A 24,651-nucleotide genomic window follows, 5' to 3' on the forward strand; every position below is an offset into this window, starting at 1 on the left:
GCAAAATAATCCTATTGGGATTTTTTTTAGTAGACTTGGGGTATCCATATCCATATTACCCCTTATCCAGAATCATCCCGAATCATGTCGCTGGCTTCTTCTAAACCCAGAAGCAGGTTAGATATGGGTTTAACATATAGTATGTAAGTTTTTAGCTATGAAGATGGAACTCAGGCAGCTGTGTCTCTGCGGAAGCTATTAAAAGTAGTCAGGAGTCTTCCCTCATCCAGTTATAATATACAAAGGCTAGGGGGCAGATATCATGTCATTGGCTTTAGACAATTAGGCTCAACTCAACTAATCTGATTTACCCCAGAGTAATGGTTGTAGTTACCCCCTGCACAATTAATGGTTGTTGATTCAGCATCTGGGGCTTGCAAATTTTTGCACTGCTTTCTGCTAAAATATAGAGGGTAAAACTTCTTAAACATTCTTCACAATGTTATACATTCCCGGAATAGTTACACACAGCACTGTTTTTGGACATCTTCATGCTGAGGTATGGACCACCGTGGGATGTTTAATTCCTAGGTTGTGCAGTTACATTTCTGTTCTCCACAGTGTTGGAGAGCTGGACATCCTGTGGTGCACTTGCTGTGAGCTGGCTAAAGTTACAGCCCTTAAGCATTGTGAGTTTGTTTTCCTGTTAGACATAACCGTATTGGCATGTGTGTAATTTTAATTGTTTGCTAAATTATTCCACAGTTATACAGAAGTTTAAAAATTTTTTTTACTGGGTATCTATATGTAGAAATAATATGGCTTTGTTGCCAAGTAATCCTATACACGCTACTGCACTTTGGAAATTAACTTATTTACAATGTTTTCTTTATGTAGCAAGTGTGAAAGTCATGTTCATGGCTTTGTGGATGAATCCCCATTCAGTGTTCCGCTTGACATAAATACCTCAGAGTTAGTTCTGGGTATGTGATAAATTAACCATTTTCTGTCTATATTCAAAAGGCATTGCACACTTGATTAAGCAAAGTCACCGGGTCACCTATTAATCTGTGGGTGGGTAAATTAGATCGATGCTAAATGTGACAACTTGTAATGGTAATGGTAATTATGTGGAACTTTTAGATGTTGACAAAAAAAGAGTTCAGAGTCATTTATTCATTATGTTAATTAAATGTCAAAATCAAGAAGCTATAACTGTTTTACAGTTTCCAGAAGTAATATAATGAGAAGCTTAATCTAAAGAGAAGTTCTAAATTATGTTTCATTTTGGAAATTCACTTAAAAGAGATGTTGGTCAAAACTACCTTCTACATTTGCACTTTGTATACAGGAAGCTTATTGTTAGCAACAATGCAAGGGGTGGGGCATTGGTCCGTAAAAGCATAGGACTGCTTAAACTTAACCAGAAAGACTTTTTAGTCTAAGTCTTACCAGAAAAAAGTCTCTTAAATATTCTTCAGGGGCCCACAGTGATTGAAGTAGTGCTGTAGCCAGATGAGTGAGTGTCAGCTGTGGCATTCTCTTGGGAACACAGCAAGTGGAATTTCTCAGGGGACATTAGGTCATCATAGAAAGAAGCTGAGCACCCAATCTCCAAATTCTTGCCTGGAAATATCTTCTGCTTCTGTATTGGTGGTCTATGGAGTGAAAAGAAAAGAACCAATCAACATCTTTTTATTCAGGTCCCTTCACAGACCTTTTCCATTACTGATCTGAAAAGAGTCATTTTTAAATAAAATGACTGGTTAAAAAAATATTTAATGAGAAAGAAAGAAAGAAAGAAAGGTTGTATTATACATTTTGAGGAATCATTTCTTGGGAAAAATGAGAAAAACATTTTTTACAATGTGGAAAAAGAGTAATAAAAGCTACAGGGTCTAAAGGATGCTCTTAATCCTAAACACCTCTAAGGTATGAATGGAATATGAAAATGAGTTAGCTTCCAGGCCTTATCTGCCAGTTCTCTGATTAGTATCACATTTCTTGAACTGTCAGGAATTGTTTCCCTTGGAAATGCAGACGTGTTCTTTTTCTAAAGTGCTAAGCTTTTGTGGCTACAAAAAACAGGGAATAGGTTTAATCTGCAGAACTGATGTACTTTGAGTCTTACACAGGCTTTTGACTCTTTTATTTGGGCAGCCTGGATTTGCCTCTTGTTGTGTTGTGGTTAAGTGAAGATGTTAATCTGAGCACATCAGCAGTCAATGAGAAGATTCTGTGGGGGAGATTCCCAAAGTTCTGTGGAAGATCTTAAGCTTCTGTTGACATTCCACAGTTGACATGTAATGTTTTGGAACAGAATGGGCCATTTTGCTTTGTTGGCAGTTTTGAACAAAATCCAGTGGTTAGATGCATCTAAATTAGATGTTTTGTCTAGGAGATACTGCACTATAATGTACTATAACATAAAGGTTCTAAATACACATCATACTCTATGGGGGAGGTAATAATACTCTGCTTTTGTTAAGTTTGTTTCTTTATATGTAGTTTTATTTACAGTGGTACAGCATTTTGCTGTGAATTGACACTTGTTAAGACACATGTTGACACATGTTTTGGAACAGAATGGGCCATTTTGCTTTGTTGGCAGTTTTGAACAAAATCCAGTGGTTAGATGCATCTAAATTTGATGTTTTGTCTAGGAGATACTGCACTATAATGTACTATAACATAAAGGTTCTAAATACACATCATACTCTATGGGGGAGGTAATAATACTCTGCTTTTGTTAAGTTTGTTTCTTTATATGTAGTTTTATTTTTACAGTGGTACAGCATTTTGCTGTGAATTGACACTTGTTAAGACACAATTGACACATGTTAAGACTTTTTGGTTTATTCAGAAAAGAGTCTTTTGAATAAATTAGATTTTATTTTGTATAAGATTTCAAGAATGTAATATTTTCTTTGAGTTACTGATCACCATTTGGTCACTTTAAGGTACTGCTTTAGCCAAATAAGTGAGGTGTGTGGAAAGGGAAGGATGCTTGTTATCTATGATATCATCTAACTCTCACTGTATGGCATGTCAGATATACAGTGGTGTGAAAAACTATTTGCCCCCTTCCTGATTTCTTATTCTTTTGCATGTTTGTCACACAAAATGTTTCTGATCATCAAACACATTTAACTATTAGTCAAAGATAACACAAGTAAACACAAAATGCAGTTTTTAAATGAGGGTTATTATTATTTAGGGAGAAAAAAAATCCAAACCTACATGGCCCTGTGTGAAAAAGTAATTGCCCCCTGAACCTAATAACTGGTTGGGCCACCCTTAGCAGCAATAACTGCAATCAAGCGTTTGCGATAACTTGCAACGAGTCTTTTACAGCGCTCTGGAGGAATTTTGGCCCACTCATCTTTGCAGAATTGTTCTAATTCAGCTTTATTTGAGGGTTTTCTAGCATGAACTGCCTTTTTAAGGTCATGCCACAACATCTCAATAGGATTTAGGTCAGGACTTTGACTAGGCCACTCCAAAGTCTTCATTTTGTTTTTCTTCAGCCATTCAGAGGTGGATTTGCTGGTGTGTTTTGGGTCATTGTCCTGCTGCAGCACCCAAGATCGCTTCAGCTTGAGTTGACGAACAGATGGCCGGACGTTCTCCTTCAGGATTTTTTGGTAGACAGTAGAATTCATGGTTCCATCTATCACAGCAAGCCTTCCAGGTCCTGAAGCAGCAAAACAACCCCAGACCATCACACTACCACCACCATATTTTACTGTTGGTATGATGTTCTTTTTCTGAAATGCTGTGTTACTTTTACGCCAGATGTAACGGGACACGCACCTTCCAAAAAGTTCAACTTTTGTCTCGTCGGTCCACAAGGTATTTTCCCAAAAGTCTTGGCAATCATTGAGATGTTTTTTAGCAAAATTGAGACAAGCCATAATGTTCTTTTTGCTTAAAAGTGGTTTGCGCCTTGGAAATCTGCCATGCAGGCCGTTTTTGCCCAGTCTCTTTCTTATGGTGGAGTCGTGAACACTGACCTTAATTGAGGAAAGTGAGGCCTGCAGTTCTTTAGATGTTGTCCTGGGGTCTTTTGTGGCCTCTCGGATGAGTTGTCTCTGCACTCTTGGGGTAATTTTGGTCGGCCGGCCACTCCTGGGAAGGTTCACCACTGTTCCATGTTTTTGCCATTTGTGGATAATGGCTCTCACTGTGGTTCGCTGGAGTCCCAAAGCTTTAGAAATGGCTTTATAACCTTTACCAGACTGATAGATCTCAATTACTTTTGTTCTCATTTGTTCCTGAATTTCTTTGGATCTTGGCATGATGTCTAGCTTTTGAGGTGCTTTTGGTCTACTTCTCTGTGTCAGGTAACTCCTATTTAAGTGATTTCTTGATTGAAACAGGTGTGGCAGTAATCAGGCCTGGGGGTGACTACAGAAACTGAACTCAGGTTTGATAAACCACAGTTAAGTTATTTTTTAACAAGGGGGGGCAATCACTTTTTCACACAGGGCATGTAGATTTGGAGTTTTTTTTCTCCCTTAATAACGTAAACCTTCATTTAAAAACTGCATTTTGTGTTCAATTATGTTATCTTTGACTAATAGTTAACGGTTTTTGATGAGCAGAAACATTTAAGTGTGACAAACATGCAAAAGAATAAGAAATCAGGAAGGGGGCAAATAGTTTTTCACACCACTGTAATTTAGCATTTCTACATGTTTATGACTATGAAGGGTACTGTAGATAGCTTTAAACTTGTTTGGTTTTTTTGAGACCAGAGTTTTTAGAGCATAGACGCTAAGGACTAGACAGTTTATATTTGTATGTTTTTTACCCAAAGTTTTATGTTTTAATGATGTTAGTGCTGTAATTATGGGCGCTTACAACAAAACATCTGCATGTTGTCCTGCTTCTAGCAATGTCAAGTAAGAAGTTTAGTTGCCTTACAGTTCAGGGCAGAAAATAGATACAAAGCTGTTGTGTAGCAGCAGTGATTGGTTCTGCAGCAATTCTATTTATAAATGAATGTAGCAACTGAAAGGTTGCATTCGAGGGGCCCTTAAAGAAATCTTACTCACTATTAACTCACTATTATGTCATCTCATGTCATGGACCAAGGTTATATATCTTTAAGATCATACTGCAGTTCCTCTGATGGATTGTTAAGTATTGTGTTTCGAGACATGTTTACTAATATAAGTTAGCAACTTGGATATTAGCCATTTGGTACATGGCTCTGAAAGGAATGCAAAGAAAATTTGAGTTCTTTTTGCGGATCTGTTTAATCTTAGGCATGGGTAGAGTCAACTCTTTTGGGGTTATGTAACAAAAGGCACTAAGTTTGCTCAGGAGCAACCAATCATCAAATATAATTTACTGGTCACCTATATAAAATCAAACATCTTATTGGTTGCTATGGGTTACTGCTCCTGGGCAAATGTAGTGTCTTTTATTACACATGGGACTCTGCCCTTTAATGTGATCTTAAATATTTGCAGTTCCTTTCCAGAATATCTTGTCTCTTCTGCAACCTGTTTAGTGACCCTGGGCATGTCATTGACACCAAAAATGCCCCCATTGTGGTTTAAGAAAATTCATATATAGACCTGTCTCTATACCAAGTCCATACAGTGCATGTATTATTTCAAGTAATGCAAATTCAAGTGTTAATAGTTTCAAGTGTCAGTAGTTTCCACCAGCTATAAAACATGCTTAATATATTTTTATAAATATTTCTTAAAAATATTAAATTTAAAAATATCTTATCACAATTTTTGACAAGCAAAGGAATTGTAAATTGAGTTATACGATAAGTGTTTTGGCATTACGAACTGCTTATGTTGAGTGTATCCGGCTATAGGGTAATGGTTTATTCCCACAGTCAACATTTTACCAACAGTAAAAGTCCAATTTACCATTCAACAATGTTGAATAGAATATGAATCTAACGAACTGGACAGATATAGGCTAGAAGCCATAAAGCAGACAGACATATGAAACCCCTAGGTCTCGTTTTCCTACTGTAATTTCTGCAGGCTAGTGTTGGAAACATAACTCGTATGGTAGCTGACATTAAAATTACTGTACTCACACAATGATGTAATTATTGTGTGTCCTTAAGTCCTATAGACTTTTATAGCATGGAAGTCAAATAGTCTGCAGTAACCAGAATTCCGCAGTGATCTACAGCAATGTTAGCTCTAAAATGATTTACCAAGCCTAACAAAACGGAGGAAGGAAACCTGCAGCACTTCGATCTCTGTGTTTTATGGATAGAAGCAGGAACTCCGTTTTTTTACAGGAGGGAAAAAGTGTAAAAGCTAAGAGGTTACTCTGTATTTCAAGGACTCGCAAAGAACAAAATGAAACGTACCATTAAAAGGAGCATGGCAAAGGGATGTTAATAAAAAAGCATTGGAGTAAATGGGAAATCCCTGTCTGCAGATGTTTTAGTGAGCAAGCTCAAAGGTCAAAATCCACCATCGTTTGTTTCCTAGAGGAAATCCTACATTAACTTCAGTACAGGGTGAAGCTGAGGGCGTGTATGGTTGAAAAGTGTAAAAATGAATGTCATCCTGCCAAATCATATCTTAAAATACTTAAAAGATTTATTGGTGAATGTGTGTGTGTGGGAGTTATTCTGGCCAAGGTAGAAGAAAAAGCTCTGACACAAATATAGCAGTCATTTGCAGGACAGCTCTTGTGCAGCTGTTTGTACATTACTGCTAGGGAACCTTGCCATGCGCATAAGCATCCAGTTGGCTGGAAATCGATCTATTAAACTGGGGGATCTTTATGGCCCTCTGTGCAGAATATTTCTTTGGGAATCCATTAGTGTTCTCCTTACCTTTTCTTGCTTCCCACATTTTATTTGCCTTTTTTGTCATTCCATTTGTGTAGTTCACATAAAGTACGGGGGTTGAAATAGAATGAAGTTCCTACGTTTTACAAATACATTTGCATTAATATATCTGAGGGTGAGATGCTTGGCAAGTAACATCTGAGTATTCTAACAGGTAGCCACATATGGTAATGTTATTTGTAAGGCTTGGTCCAACAAAAAAAGCTGTAAATGTCCCCTGTAGGAGTAACTGTAGGCTCTAAGGATTGTTTTCGCCAGACTCAGAGAACAAATGGTGATTCCATGGTATGCATAAATGCTGGGCAGATGCCTTGGATTCAGCAGGTGCGTTTTTGCCTTGTATTGTATTCATTCATTTTCACACCCTTGGTTAATTTCATTGAATACATATATATATATATATATATATATATACAGAAGAAAAGAGGAAATGCACACGGTAGTACTGTACTTTAATTAAACTATATTTTGGTCACTTTTTAAGTCCTGTGAGTGCATTGCCTTTTTTCTTTTGTACTTGTTTTCTTGCAATTTGTACCCAGGAAATTCATCCTGCAATGAGAGTGCAACTACAGTATATATATATATATATATATATATATATATACATATATATATATATATATATATATATATATATATATTATATATATATATATGTAATGAAGAAGAGTCTGCACTCAGTCTTGCTAAATTCTTTGGGTGCACGGTCAACTGGTTTATGTATAATCAAAAAATTAACCAGCACTCCAATTTTGTGCTACAGTGTGCTTTTAACTTTATTTCTTCATGCTGCATCCAATGTTTTGGATCTTTATCAAGGATTTATATATATATATATATATATATATATATATATATATATATATATATATATATATATAAAATTGTAGAGAGTAGAAAGCAGTCACATTTTGCAGAATTCTGTTGGCCCTTTTTTTCTTTGGGAGAAAAAAAGATAGTTTCCAGCACCATGAATAATGCATTCTATGCTTCCTGGATACAAATATGAGCATCAGAGTTTTAACAGTGGCATTCACAAGCTTTAAGGCTAGCATTTAATGAGGAGTGATTTACATTGCATACACATACACGCATATATATATATATATATATATATATATATATACACACACGTATGTTTTCAAAATGTATAGAATAGCAAAAATATCATAAATATTTTTTAAAAAACTGAATTAGTTATTATAAAGGTTTTTATTTACCCCATGAAGAAACCAATAAAGAACAGTTATCATGCTGGATTTTAGTTATTTCTGTACAGTCATAACTAAGAAGTAATAACTACAGAAGTAATATTCCCATCTTGGACTAGCTGTTTCTGTAATAGTAAAATACAGGCTGCAGAGTTTCAATAAATATTCATAGCTTTCCTAAATATTCTTTTTTCCTAATTCAAAAAGCAGACAGCAACATTCCAGGCTGGCACCAAAATATTCAGTAAAGGTATGCTTGTGTCACAAAAGGAGACTTTGTTGCTAAAGGTTGTTTTTGTGGTGGGGAACATAACTAGAATACATAGAAGTCTTTCACCAGAAACCTTGTATTATTTCATCTCATCTTGCATTCCTATTCAATGAAAGATAATTCTCCTCATTTTTATTACAAAACTGTGGTGTTACAAGTATGTATACATTCTAGAAGATCACTGATGTAATGGTGGCCTATATTTTGATGTGTATTATGTTATGAACAACAAAAATGTACTTCTGATCTTCTGATCTTTGTTATGCCTCCTGGTGATTTATGTGATACTAGTTTAATTCTTGTCTTCAGTTTTGCTGGTAGCACCATATGTAATTGGTGAGGAAAAATGAATCAAGTTGAGTTCAATGTCACTGGCCCACCAGAGTACCAGTACCATTTCCTAGTGTGCTTAGGTTTCAGGCAACTGTATGGCCATGTATGCCTATACCATGAACATTTCCCATTTTTATGAGACGAAAGCAGAGAAAATGATGTTTGAGTGTTTGTAAAGTGATTAAAGAAGGTGAGTCAGCAGTGGAGGAAGAATTGTTTAAAAAGTGGGCTAGTGGTCTAAGATTTTTTAGTAGGCTCTGGATACCCCAGTCCAATGTTATATATGGTATAGGTTGGCTGTTGTTACCCAGGAGTGTAACATATATTTGCATGCAACACTTGTTTTTATGTGAACCACTTATAAGTGGGGTTATAAGCATTTTTGCAAAAACAGGTACAAACCTAAAGATGGACACTTTTTTGACATGATGTATTTTTTAGGAAAGGCCACTGGCATTTTTTTCAAAAGGTAATACCCATACATTTCTTTTGTCAAGTAAACATGCTTAAAATTACACAAAATAAAAATACATATATAAGGTCTTTATTTACAACAATGGTTGGAAGGTTGTACTGGTTTGCTTTACCACTGGTTTGGGTGATTATCTAATTATCTGTTTACAGGGTAACCCTTTTGAAATAAAAAATAACAAAAGTGGTATAAAGGTGAAACCTTTATTGGGTAACTAAGGTAATCATAGCAAGCTTTCAGAACATTTTAGTTCCTTTTCCAAGCCAAAAAAGCAACTAAAATGTTCTGAAAGCTTGCTATGATTATCTTAGTTAGCCAATAAAGGTATCACCTTTATACCACTTTTGTTATTTTTTATTTCAAAAGGGTTACCCTGTAAACATTTTTGACTGGCTAACACGGTACATCACCTTTTCCTGCATCTAATTATCTGTAAACATTTAGCAATATACTGGTATTTTTAATAATTTCTAGCATAGTCATATATCTGATTTTCAGGGATTTTTGTTTGTAAAGTGATGCTTGTACTATTCTTATTATTTGGAACCTAAGCACTTACTTCCTCCTGCAACCTTTACCCCAATTAGTTACCAGTGTCTGACGAGTGATCATGAAAAAAACTTCCCTCTTTGAAGCAAATTAGAGAGGCTACAAAAGGATTTTTTTTGCCTTCCTCTGGATCAACTAGCAGATAGGCAGATTATACTGTATATATGGACATGTGTCTTCTTTTAACCTAAATTACTTTTTACTATGCTTCAGTGATCTTAGGGCTTAGACCCACAGGAGCAGAAACTGTTTTTACAATGTTCTGCAGCCTTTGCCCAATGCTAAAAAATCATAATAACATTTTTTTAAAAAACTGGAGTGTTAAGTCTTAGTTTTCCATCAACAAACTGCAGTAAGAATATCTGTGTACTTCCCTTTGGGGCAGATATATCAAAGTGTAAAATTAGAGCTCACCACAGAAAAAACTCATCCACTTTCTATTTATTCCTGTGGGATTCGTAAAAGAGTATTTATCAATGGATGAAAGTTAGAATTTACCATTTGATAAATATGCTTCTAATAATCCTATAGGAATAAATCAAAAGTGGGTGAATTTTTCTGTAGTGAGCTCTAATCTGCTCTGATATTCCCTAGTCTTGCTACCCTCTGAAGTCTGCTCATGCAGGTTTAGAGTCGGGGAACTAAAGAATGATTTATCAATGCAGTCAGGGTCCAGTGCATATAATACATAGGTTGCCATCATATAGGACAAGGCTGTGCAGCCTAAGACCTACATGTGAGATGGGACCCTCCGAGGGACTTTATATGGCCCCAAGAGATCTGCATTGGGTCATTGATTTTATTATAATAAAGGTTCCACATATAAAGTATATTTAATAAATGGTCCAATATCAAAACAGTTGAAAAGCACTAAAATAAAATATAGTTTTGCATCATTAGAGGGTAGGGTTACACTACAGGACAAAACAGTAATTGTAAAGGTCAGAGAGGGCTTATCCTGAATTCCCCTGCAACCAGAAAATAAATTTAGCCTTTGGGATCCAATGCGTATTTCTAAAATAAAAGCATTTTCTTGCAAATTCCAAGAGCTCTTAAATAGACTCAGCACCTAATGAATCCCTGCACCTAATCCAGTTTTCACACTTAAGTTAATCAATTGTTGCAAAATAATAATTTAAAAAATGTAACACTGTTTCCTATACCTATTAAAAGCATGTTTATTTCTTTGTATAGCGCTTCTGAATACCCTAATCTAATGTTAGTCTAGTATACAGTATACTTGCACTGTGGCTTGTAACCAGAATTCCAGCAGTGTGGGGAATTTGCTCTCTTATCCGGCAGTTCATGTATCCTTGTCAGAAGATCCACTTTGATAGATTTCATGTAGGCTGCTTTTGTTATTTTTGGCAAGGTAATTCTTAAACTTGAAGAGTTGACTTAGGAGATTTCAGAATCAGTTGAGATAAAGCTCTTGTGCTTAAGGTGCTGTGGAGAGAAAATACATGTCACACTAGAAGAAGAAATAGAAGGAAGGTGTGCCAAACTTCACATTTGCACTTGTGTTGCTCCCTGTAGAGCAGCACAAATTCATTTCCCAAGTTCTTCTCTGTTATCCTGTAACTGAACTTGCAGCTTAAAGAGGCTTTGGCTCAGAGCTTTGGGTGTGTGTCTCAAGCCTTATCTTTAGATAAAATGGTAGCTTTTTATTTTTCTGTGACTTGCAATGTAGTTATGCATGTACTACACCTGGGGCATTGTATGGGAAAATAAGAATGCTGCATTGTGTTTCTTTTTAACTAGACAAGCATCACCCAGCTGCACAGTATATAGACACATTGTTACATGTATTGTCATGATACAGTTAGGCTGTGTCATGATACAGAAAGGCTTTTTCTTCTTATTTTACAAGGTATATAAAGGAAAAGCAAGAACCTTTAGGTTTTGTGTTTTTGTTTGATTTTCTTTATCCAAAAGTATTGGTACTTGAAAAGTAAATATGATATCAATAGAAAATGTATTTTTAAAAACTGTACACCAGCTGACTGCAGGTACAGTGTTCTCCTAGTGGGCCTGCATTGGCAGATGAAAGTATCTGTTGTGTATGCCAGTTTAAGCATGGAAGCTTATCTATAAGTTTATACATACTTCTTAATAATAATTTATGTGCCACTGGCAGCTATTTTAGCAACAAATAACCATAAATAGAGGGAGTGCTACTGCATTATAAAAATGCACAGTGACAACAAGGCCCATATATACAAAAAATATTGTCCTGCACTAATAATAATAACACAACATATTTGATTTACTCCACCCCACAAACCTTTAGCCTTATCAGTACACATTTATAGGCATCAACACTGGTAGTTTAAAACAAAAGTAGTATTATTGGTGTCCACAAGAGACATGGAGTGTAATACATCTTTTGGTTTCACTTCTAGTTTCTGTTCTTCTTTCATTTGTGTAAGGGTGTGTGTAAATGTGTTGTATTCATTAAATATTGTGCTTAAATTGTATTTTTATCCATAATGCTATTGTGTAGTTTTTAGTATGTAACTTAATAGCCATAAAAATATAATACCGTTCTCAAAAATATTTTTTTTTCTTTGTTCAGAAGCTGTGAAGGTCGCAATATTAGGTACAGAACATGCAGTAATGTGGTAAGTTTCTTTTTCCACTTAAAATACAGTACAAGTTTTTGTATTGTTAACAAAATTCTTGGTCACTTATTAATGCAAATCTCGTCCCATGTTCGATATGCTATCAATTCCCACCAACAGCTGATAAATGTATCGACAGAAATTAAATATGCCTTAGATTCTCACCCCTGTAAGTAAGGAAAGGCATTTGCTTAGGAGCAGTATCCTATAGCAACCAGTTTACCGCTAGTTCACTTTTAAACAGGTGACCAGTAAATGCTACATGCTGATTTGTTGCTATGGGTTACTGCTTCTGGGCAAACCTAGTGCCTTTTATTACATAACCCCATTATACTTGTAATGGTCATTATATTAATGCATATGTTAATATTTGTAAAGTTGAATACCAGAAGGTTGAGCACTGTATGAAGTTTGCCAGGAAAACTACTGACCTTATAAAACCAACTTTACCCTTACAGCAGAGAATGATGTAGAGGGTCACACTATTCTGAGTGGAGTTCATTAGAAAAGTTTGGAAACAGACCCTTTGCATAGGAGAACCACAGTGTCTCAAAAACCACAACTTTTACATAAATGTCTATTTACAAAAACTTTTATGATAAAGACTGATGACGAACACTCAGAATTGCCGAAGAAAACATAATTAATCAAACAAAATAAAACAAGAAAATGATATATAGAGACATTTTAACAATGTTAGCCCTGGCATAGAAAATTCTGTAACCTTCCAGTTCAGTTTTATACAAGCAAATATATGTATTTTTAGCAAAATAAATATTACAGATATTCCAATCATAATAATATCCTAAAACCGCTCCTTTATTCCCCACACTCTCTTAAATTTAACAATATATACAGAAAATAAAAGTCACTAATATGACATAAAAGTTGGGAAAATGTAATTGATTTTGGTAAATTCCCTCTACTTCTGCCACGCAAACATACCTCACGTTAAAGTGATTTTTTTTTTTCAATTTCTTTCATGTATTTACTGCATGACATCTGCCCCATGCCACTTTCCAAAGATGTTATCTTTTGTAAAAATACCAAGAATGAATTTATTTAAAATGCATCTGATAGCATATTTCAGGAATGAACAGCAAACTGATCTCAGGTCCCTTGGTAAACCCTACACTGTTTATAACACATAGAAGTGAGGTTGACAGATCCAATCCAGTAAAAGTCATTCTGCCTCAGTGTGAAATGGTTCCATTTGTATGTTTCCTTTGCTTTAAAGAGTAAATATTTTTATATGGACAGTGAAACTTTATGAGTTTGCTTAAGGTGCAAATTGTTAGTGTTGTATTCCCTCTAAGTGGCTAAATAAGCTCCATTCACAGTATTTTTAGCGCATATTTCCCCAACTCCAGTCCTCTGGAATCCCCAAAGAGTGCAGGTTTTCAGGATGTACTCACACATACACAGCTGAATGTCATTACCATGGGTCCATGTGTCATAATGAATCATTCACTCATTAATCCACCTGTGTTCATGGGGAGAAATGCTGAGAGCCTGGGGGGTCTCCAGGCGCCAAAGACACTGCACATTCTGAGGAGCAATGACTCATTGTCAGAACCAACAACATTTTATCCATTAATATATTTCACAGAAGCACACGAAGATAGATAAGTGAATTGTATTAAAGATGACACCCAAGCCTATAATGTATATTTTTTATTGTTTTCGTTGATTTCTTTTACTCCTGAAGGATGCTTCCATTTTCTCATGCTCTGTTGTTATCTGCCTAAACTACTGTCTACTTTTGCCATATCCTTTCTTAGGTACTACCATTTAATAAGTACCTTTTTGGCACATAATTGTGTCTCTGATACAGTAATACCCACAAAACAGCGAGACCATCTTGTGTTGATAAAAGTGAAGACTTAGGGGTAAATTTATCACACTGTGTAAAAAGTGGAGTAAAACATCACCGGTGATGTTGTTTATAGCGGCCAATCAGATGCTTTGCTTTAAATTTTTACTCCACTCTTTACACAGCATGATAAATATACCCATAAGGGGTATATTTATCATGCTGTGTAAAAAGTGGACTGAAGCATTACCAGTGATGTTGCCCAGGGCAACCAATCAGCAATTAGATGTCAACGGTTAGAAAACCAAAGCAAAGCATCTGATTGGCTGCTATAAGCAACATTACTGGTAATATTTCACTCCACTTTTTACACAGCATGATAAATATACCCCTTTGGAGACCCTGTGGTCATTTTGTTATGGTTACTGTGACAGATACTGGACAATGGCAAAAAAGGGGGTTGTTCTAAAATCCTGTTCCTGACCCACAGATCCGACTTTTATTGCAGTAAGGTTCTGGTTACAAGATGTTCCCTATGCCCATCTTTTTTCAAAGACTTTGATGGTGTCCTGTGCATTAACCCCTATCTGGCCATTAGAGTGAGACTGGTTGTGTGATAGGTTTTAGCTACTAGCACTGGTTTGGATCAGTTAATAAAAGTTAAAAATAAAAGTTAATAAAAGTTGTATTTTATATTCCTCGCCTTGCTGGCACTTTGGTGCAGAGGATTGCCTTGATAAATAAAAACCTTCTTTATATAAGTATCTTATCTGTATGTATGTATATATATATAGTAGTTCAAAGGAGCCGCACTCACAGGTCTTATGCAAACAAAGGATGTTTATTCAAAAGTGAAACTTTGTGGGTATATATATATATATATATATATATATATGCCACACACAGGGGATTGATGCAAAAGAAAAAAATGTTTTTATTGAAAAGATTCCAACGTTTCGAGCATGAAGCAGTGCTCTTCCTCAGGGACAAACCAACAGACTATATCCCAACAACCACAGTAAATACCCCCACCACATAAGATGGCACGAAAAAACGTCCACAGTAACCATGGCAACCAGTGTAAACAAACCCCACACCCACCAGAGCAGGATAAATTTAACATATACAGGCAAATGGTAGGGGAGTGCAGTGCTAGAAAACAGTATTAAGTTTAAAATCATGTAGCTAGTAAGCAAATGGATACATGTTGCAGAAGATAGATATATGTTGAAAAAACATTTTTTTTGCAACATATATCTATCTTCTGCAACATGTATTCCTTACATCCATTTTTGAATTTAATACCAGATTTGCATAGAATACTGATTTGATGTAGCTTGAACTAAGCTATTTCTTTCCCTTGTTGATAGTTTCAATGACAATGATTTTTTACTTTTTAAGGATTGTCCAGCAGAATCGGGAGATTTTCGTGCTCAACAGTGTTCTGCTCATAATGATGTCAAGTATCAGGGGCTGTATCGTGAGTGGCTTCCAGTTCACAATGACCCAGAGAACCCATGCTCCTTAAAGTGTCAAGCAAAGGGTACAGCTCTTGTTGTGGAATTGGCACCCAAGGTTCTGGATGGTACCCGATGTTACACTGAATCACTGGATATGTGCATCAGCGGTGTGTGCCAGGTAGGAGCATAAATATTTAATTTATTCTGTGATTTGTTTGAGCAATAAGAAAAAAACTACACTTTGAATACAGTGGGAAAAAACAAATAAGATCTTTGATTTTCGGCTGTAAAAACAAAATTGGTGTGGGATCCAAAGATTTTGTATTTAGCTTGCTCTTAACAGGGGTCGCCACATGTTTCAAGGACAAAGACCATTGTATGCTCAAAGCAGAGGTGGATAACATTTTGGAAAGATTAGGAGCCAGCAAGATTGATTATTTATTTATTTTGAGGAGCCAAAGAAAGGGTCATTTATAAAGCTATGTGTAAGAAAATTGTAAAATGTTATGTCCAAGACTACATGTTTGAGAACCATGGCTCAGTGCCAGTGTGGGTTTGTCTTGCCATGGCCTGTGTATGAATGCAGACTTGTTCCACTACTGATAAGATTGTGTTAATGTACTGATCCTACTGGGAAAAAGTAAGGTCTTAATCTCTGATGATTTAACTGCTTAAAGGACATGTCAACCCCAAAAATATTTTTTTGCCTAATAATAATAGAAAGCTTAATTCTAAGCAACTTTGCTTTATACATTCATTACATATTTGTCATGGATTTTTGGGGGTTTTTTTGTATATATAACTGCTATTAAAAGCAGTGTTTGCCTGTCCTTTCTATTCTCTGCCCTGGTGGCTCTGGCGTTTAACACGCCAGCAGATTTTACAGACCTGTCTTGCTGGAGGAGCCTGGCACTAGCAATTACATTTACCAATAACTTTTAAAGCACTGATATTTTTTAATAAATTAATATTGGAAAGTTGCTTAGAAATATGTTTTCTTTAATTAGGCAAAAATTATTTGTGGGGTTGACATGTCCTTTAAGGTGCATTTTGTGAAAATATTAGGAATATAGGACATCTAGCCAAATACAAAGACTGTAGGTATGAGGATAAAAACTATCATAGAGAGAACAAAAATACTACACCTAGGCAGCACTGTATTCACATTTATAGGAAAAAACATGGCAGCCCTTTTAAATCAGCTTTTGTCTTTAAAGAGATACTGACACCAGAATTGAAACTGTTTATTAAATATATCATAACATTGTCTTTGCACAAGCTTTATAATTTTGCCCAATGCTTTTATATTACCTATCTGATCCCCCATGTTCCTCTATGAGGGGGCTGCCATGTTTGTGCAGCAGGAGTCCGTTAGCATTAGAAGCTATAACTGACAGGCTGAGAATGGACAGTCAGGTTGGTAAAACCGTCAGGTTGGTAAAACTGTCAGGTTTAGGAACTTTATATAACAATTACTTACAAAAGCTAACCTGTTGGTGAAAAATGATCAACACAACCTATAGGTAACTTTTTATGTACAATAAGATTTTGAAAAGTAGTTTTTTTCCTGTCAGTATCACTTTTGGATATTTTACATCAATACTTAGGTATTTTTACATTATCTTCTAATAGACAGGCACAGACAATCAAATAGAAGCTGTTTTGACGTTAATAAGCCACATAAGAAGAATGTGAAAATTGTTCACATGTTTGTGTCATATCACATGTTTAAATCGCAGGACACAGTTTTGATTGTAAGGCTCACAAATAAAAGGTATGCTTGTTATAGTAATGTAACCCACTCTTGGTTGTGACTTAGGGTCAATTTACTTACCTTTGGCCATCCATGGTCAAGCAACTGATTGAAAGAACCATTGAGTTGCTAATTTCACTAAGTTTTTCAGCAATTGATAGCTCTGGATTGCTGCAGAATGACGTTTAAAAAAAAAAAAAAAAGGTGTTTTCCTTTCCACAAGCAGATTTTTCACAAAAATTAAAAGCTTGCCAAGTCTTAGGGCTCTGGCACACGGGGAGATTAGTCGCCCGCGACAAATCTCCCTGTTCGCGGGCGACTAATCTCCCCGAGTTGCCATCAGTTGCCATCCCACCAGCGAAAATGTAAGTCGCCGGTGGGATGGCACACGCGGCGGCGTGATTTCGGCAAATCGCTGAAAATGCCTCGCAAGGCAACTTCGCCGATTTGCCGAAATCGCCTGTGCAGCGTGTACCATCCCACCGACAACTTACATGTTCGCAGATGGGATGGTAGTTCGGGGAGATTAGTCGCCCGTGACAAGGAAGATTTGTCGCGGGCGACTAATCTCCCCGTGTGCCAGAGCCCTTAGGAGAAATTGTTTCTCTAGGTTCCTTATTTAGCACTGCAGATTTCTTTCATCTTTTACAGCCTAGAACACACACTCAGCATTCACTGAATGCATAAAGGTAAGGCATCTCTTCTGGGGGAGAAATGCTAATGTCCCCAAAGGATAAAATAAAAGGAAACAGTTCAGGTGACTTTCCTGAGAGAAATTAATTGGGAGTGCTGGGCTCTGTGCAGCAGAAGAAATTGTGAAATACCAAATAGCGTAAAGATAAACATGGCCATATTTGTAAATGGTGCATCTGCAGATGAAAATGAAAGGGAGCCTACTCTACATTACAGTTCATAATTTCAGATATCTGCACTCAGAATGTACTGATGTAATGTGAATACAGTTAAACCAATAGATATCTAAATTACCATTGTGTCATCTGTAAAAAAAGCTCCACGCAGAAGAAAAGCATTGCCCACCAGCCCAAAAAGCTGCTCCTTTTCAGGATCACTTTATTTTTAATTCTGTACTTAAGTTTTTCCTTAGAGATTATCTAGGAAAAAGCTTAAAATGTCATATAAACACAATTGTGCCCTCTATCTAATAGGACTGACTGCTTTTAGTGTTGCTTTCATGTACAAGCCAAAAAAAGAACGATTACAATTCTCTTGGGCTAAATCTGCTATTGATCAATTATATAAAAATGTGGCCTACACTGTTCATTTCTATTCATTTTCTACACTAGTAATTCTGTCTTTTTTGATTGTTGTTGCTTTTGCAGTAAAGTCCACTGTGCATTTTCATGGTACTGAAATATAAACTTAATTATCTAAACTCCGCTTCAGAAGCCAACAATATCAAATTAATAATATGTTTTTCTTTTTTTCTTTTTTTTTTTCATTCAAACATGGACAATGAATCTTTCTTTACAAAAGTTCTGCTTTTCTCATAGAAGCATTTTCTTTTATTCAGAGCTGAATAATGTCATTTATTACCATGCAATTTTGTTATACCCAATGGGATCAACATCATCATCAGTAAAATAACATTTGTTAAAGTACTTATTACCAGTCATGCTGATTAATTTTGGAGTTTGTATAGCTTCTTAGTGTGTGTGTATATATATATATATATATATATATATGTATATATATATATATACTTTGAATTTATATTTTTATTCAGTTCCAAATGAATCGATGTAGCAATCTATAGACACAGATTTAAGTTGTACTAGACTAGGCATGGCAGCACAGTTAAAATTCCAACTACAATGTCAGTTTTGTGTACAAGGAGAACCACAGTATCTATATCGTTTTCCTTTACATCTAAAAGAACTGGTAGTTACTTTTGTCAAGATTTCAGGTTATTGTAGGCCTAACACATGTTTCAAATATGTTTCTTGACTACAAGGAAAACCAAGATTACTGGATAGTCAATAAATATTATTATAATAGCGGACTTGTTCACTGTTGGAGTCCTAATTACCAAGGGAAGAAAAGAACTTTGAGACACAAAATCCTTGCAGTTTTACTTTAAACACGATTTTGTTTTAAATATGCCATTTAGAATGCAATGTTTTCAGCCATCCTGCCTTTGTAGATTTTGTATGGCTGTCAGCATCCCTCTAGTTCCTACATTATCTGGGCATTGACTCCTGTGAAATGAGATTCCCTGGAGCTCTGAACCACTGTTTAATATGGAAATAAGCCCCTGAATTGTTGTTTGTTTTTCTTCCTGCTCCATTTCCTTTGGCATCATTTCTGTGTGTTGAGCCAATACCACTGGCCCTTTTCTATAGGAAAAAAAAATTCTTCTGGTCTAATCAAAGTTTTATTGCATGAGCTATGGGTATGAAATATACTCAAACATTGTCCTTTGCTTATTTTAAATCCAATGGGGCTTATACCTCTTACGCCACCACTTTCCGCAGTGGCCCCTTGAGCTTCGGTTGGATCGGTAATGTGTTTTCCTTTTTCCTCCTTCTTCCTCTTCAAGGCGAGTTGCGAGTGAGTGCAGGAGCCAGGTTAAACAAAGAGACGTAGTGGGAGAGAGTGAATATTAAAAACAAAACATGCTCCATGCTGGGTCTTTGGGATCTCCGTCTCCTCTCCTCCTCAACTGAAGCTTCTTTGGTTAACTTAACTTGTGAATGACTGATCAAGTGAAGCTTCTTTGGCAGCATGTCAAGTGTCACCTTGCAGTAGAATAAGGAAGCAACAGCCATTATTTGCAGTCCATTTATAAAACTGTCTTATGGATATTAATATCTCCAGACAGTGTGTGGACTACAGACCTCATTTACTTGTGTCTGGATTTTTTATTAAACATGAAGAACAGCTAGTGCTACTAAATACAGATTAAAATGTAAATTATGGCGGTTGCCTCCAGTAGTATACAATGCAATATATACAATATACAATGTATACAATATAATTTACAAATAAGCAACAGCTCTGAACATGTTTCTCTTCCATCCATGGCAATGTGTGCATCTAGAAAATACAAGCAAAATAAAAAGCAGTAACTTCTTTTATGACAACTTTTTTTGAAGCTGCAATGAAGTTCTGTATATCGTGGTACAGCTATCACAAAAGTCTTGTGTTTATTGTGATGTTTGTTTGGGTGCACCTACCAAATGGTAAGGAAATATATCAATTTGACTACTAACACATTGTCTCTGGTTAATATTTAGATCTTCATCACACACCAACTTTGTCATTGTGCTTGATGGGTTCATCATGGATTTTTTAAATGCAGTGAATGTTAAATTGATGCATCAATCAAATCAGTTTTTCTTGATTTAGCCATTCCCAACACAACTCAAAGAATTAAAGGGGGTCATGCACAAATTTGATTTCACCAACAAAGGCAAGTGTGGAGCAAAAGCTACACCTTTTCACCAACCCCAATTTGCACATAACCCTTATAGTTTCAGGTTATCAACACATGAGTACATCCACATGTAAATATATTGATGGGTTATGATGCAGGGTGTTTGTGGTATAAAAAGTAAGGAGGTGACTAAGATGAACATGGAGTTAAATGTGTTTGGACTGCCTTTTTCTCTATTATTCCTAAAGAAGTGGCCCATAGATAAACCCTAATTATTAAACTAATCATCCTGGAAAAACATACAGAGTTCCCTGCCATATGGACATAAAACACTTGTGCTAGTGTGTATATGCTCTTCCCACAAGACAAATGCGTGCAACTCCAGCTAGGCTTGTATGTATGTACACAATGGGGCAGATTTATCAAATCACGAGTTCGAATCCCGAATGGGAAAAATTCAGATTGGAAACGAAAATTTCTGCAGATCACAAATATCACAAAAATGCTTACGAAAAAATCTTTTTCGTACCGTACAATTGTAAACAGCAGTAAAACCTGTCCGATTTTTTCGTGTAAACATATGAAAAAGTCGTGCGGCGTGCGAAAAGTCGTGCAGCGCATGACAAAATCGCGTGGACGCATGAAAAATTAGGCGAAAATACGCTCGGATCGTTCATGCCTTTGTAAATGTACCCCAATGTGTTATACCGTTTTATAACATGGCAAAGAATGGGCATATAGGTGTATTGCTTTAAAATACAGAATTGAAGTTAAATTACATCAACATAGAATACAGATATTCTAATCTGTTTCAATAAAATCTGAAGTATTTAATTGCAAGCAAGTATAAATGTAAAGTCTCATAAGCAAATTAGCAAAAATAAATAAAACCAAAAAACGCTTTAACAGATACCACCCTGCTTAATTACTCAGTTAATACTTTTTTTCTTGGTTATGATAACATGCTTCTTCTGTTAGCATTCGGGAAGCATGCTTATTAGCCAAAATAAATGAATTTTACATCTCGGTTAAACCACTGTAGAATAATAAATTCAACATATATCAGAGCAAATCAATTAAAGCAGATTGTTGTCACATAAATGATTTATGTAGAAATGTTCTCATATGCAATTATACTTGTTTTGTTTTGAACCTCTGTATGGTTTAGGGTTGCCATATGCATAATGTCATATCATTCAAGGTTGACAACCATTCAAGGAGCAACCATTCTTCAATGCATGTGTTGTTATAATACATCAACATTAAATGACTGTCTCTATTACTGGATATGTAATATAAAAAGTTCATCAGAAAATATACAAGTAATATTAGCTATAAAGTTTTTATGTTCTTACTCAAACTTTTGCTTATGGTTAGACATGAGTTAAATTTTTTTCCAGTATAGAAATTTTCAGATTTGGCAGTGGTGAAAATCTTTGTGAATTCATGCTTAAATTTTGCCAGGCATTCTGTTTTGTTGGAGAAAATGCCCTGGTCTGTTGTGCTGGAAAAAAAAAAAACATAAAAAACGCAGGCATCATTGTAATACACCCTTTGCCTTCCAAATCACCAAGTGGGATCAGAGCCATTCTAGTCATCCCCCTAACTAAGGAGCTGTTAAGATGTCATGTTTGGAAGTAATTGGTAACAATGAAGCCTTTATATTTATATGGAGAACAGTTGTAGCATAGTGAAAAGAAGCTTCACTAACAAGGTAGGGCGATGTATATGTGATTGCAGAGCGAGAAATACCCTACCTGCAATGTAATTTCAGCTACCCCTTGTTTCCAATGCATTTTGGAAAAATGTCAATGTTTTTGGCGAATTTACTAGTTATGTTAATAGCATAAGATAATTTGGTTTCCTAATACATTAATACAATGATCTAAAATTGTTTTAAACTATTCAAAAAGTTAAATTACCCATAAATAAAAAAAAGTCTTCAAAAAGATCTTGGTTGTTTAACCAAAATCTTTTTGAAGCCTTGTTATATTTATGGGCAATTTACCACAAGATTATTTATGTTTTTATTGTTATGTTCTTTTCTGTTTTTGAGGAAATCTGTTATACCTTCAGTTAAGAAAAATGTGCAACATTTGGCCTCTATATGAATCTGAAATTCAGTGGCAAGTATAGAACAAAAAATGATTCTGGTGACATATTTTTTGTTCACTTGGAGAAATGTCTTTTAATTAAGAATCTATAGGAAGAAACTGTAAGAAATGATGTTAAATTGCACTTACAGGATACCTGCTTCTGTGCATTTTCCCAATATCCACCAAACCTTGTGAACGGCCCCTGGCAGAACTTGTATTTCTATGATGCGTGTATTGAGTATCCTCTAAGTTTTAAATGTCATCCATTATTAAACTGCCATTAAAAATACACAAAACATAGCCGTAAAGGAAATTATACCCCCAGAATGTATACTTAACCGACCTATTAAAGAATCTCGGCAAACTGAAATATATAACTATAATAGTAAATATTGCCCTTTTTCATACTTTCCCTTAATCCACCATTTTGTGATGGTCTGTGTGCTCCCTCAGAGATCACATGACCAGAAATAACGTAGCTCTAACTGTAACAGGAAGTAGTGTGGGAGCAAAAGATAGAACTCTGTTCATTAATTGGCTGATGAGGCCTAGCATGTATGTGTGCCTTGGCTTTTTTGTGTGCATTGTAAATCCTATGATCCCAAAAGGTGGCCCATGATTCTTAAAATAGTAATTTTCTATTTAGGAGTACCTAAATAGCACATACTACAAAAAAAGTATATTTTTTTATGAATATTTGTTTTTATAGAGACCTACATTGTTTGGGGGTATAGTTTTCCCTTAGCACTTTTCGTGTCCAAACACTTTGCTATGGCTATGTTTTGTGTATTTGTAATGGAAGTCTAACAAAGCATGAAGATTTAAACTAGCAGTCTGGATCCAGTGTTTGATTTTACATTTTGAATAGAGCCCGGGGCATGAGGTGATGGGCATCCGGGCCAGAACACTAAAGGATCCCTTATACAGAACCCCATTTTCCGAAGAGCACTAATTTATGCTATCTCCCATAGACTCAATCTTAAAGGAGAAGGAAAGGCTAAGTCATTTGGGGATGCTAAAATGTTAAGCACCCCCAAGTGACTTTAATCGCTTACCTCGTACCCCAGGCTGGTGCCCCTGTTAGGAGAAAACAGCACCAGCCCGGGGTACCTGGAGTGATGCGCTTCCTCCTTCTGGCTTCGTTTCGCTGCGACTAACACAATACGCGCATGCGCAGTAGAGTGAAAAGCCAACAATCTCTGTTAAAGTTCGGCTTTTCACTCTACTGCGCATGCGTGTACGAGCGATACAGGAAGGAGGAAGTGCTGCAGGTACCCCGTGCTGGTGCTGTTCTCTCTGAACAGGGGCACCAGCCCGGGGTAAAAGGTAGGCTATTGAAGTCACTTGGGGGTGCCTAACATTTTGGCACCCCCAAGTGACTTTGCCTTTCCTTCTCCTTTAATCAAATAATTCCAGTTTTTAAGAATGATTTCACTTTTCACTGTAATAATAAAACAGCATCTTGTTCTTGATCCAAACTAAGATAAAATTAGTCTTAATTAGAAGCAAAACAATCGTGTTGGGTTTATTTAATGTTTATATGATTTTTGTAAACTTATGTTGATCCAAATTACAGAAAAATTGTTTATCCAGAAAACCACAGGTCCCGAGAATTCTCAATAACAGGTTCCAAGACCTGTACATGATATCACCTGTCTTTGGGCTTCTTAAGATATATTATATTATTTCCTTTTTAAAGAATGCCTGGCAATCTAAATGTTTAGATCTAAAAACTTGGTTTCATTCCATTGTCAGAAATTTGTAAACACTCATTAAAATAAAGAGGGCTTTATAAGGATAGCAAATGCTGTTTTTTAGTAGTAGTACTGAAGCTGCAGAGCATTTCCAGTACGTAGGACAAATGGCCTTATTTGAAGAATTCCCATACTTTTGC

At 35.9% G+C, this 24,651-nt stretch overlaps 1 protein-coding gene across 2 annotated transcripts in view; it reads left to right on the top strand.

Annotated features, from left to right (window-relative positions):
• adamtsl1 (ADAMTS like 1) overlaps nucleotides 1–24,651 on the top strand; it is a 184,509-nt gene that overhangs the window by 36,870 nt on the left and 122,988 nt on the right. For both annotated transcript variants that reach the window (XM_012953036.3, XM_012953030.3), the window contains exons 3-4: nucleotides 12,196–12,241; nucleotides 15,456–15,692. In XM_012953036.3, coding sequence (XP_012808490.1) covers nucleotides 12,196–12,241; nucleotides 15,456–15,692 — 283 coding nt within the window. The remainder of the gene's footprint in view (nucleotides 1–12,195; nucleotides 12,242–15,455; nucleotides 15,693–24,651) is intronic.

Source organism: Xenopus tropicalis, chromosome 1, assembly GCF_000004195.4.
Source record: "Xenopus tropicalis strain Nigerian chromosome 1, UCB_Xtro_10.0, whole genome shotgun sequence".
In the NCBI taxonomy this organism is placed as follows: domain Eukaryota; kingdom Metazoa; phylum Chordata; class Amphibia; order Anura; family Pipidae; genus Xenopus; species Xenopus tropicalis.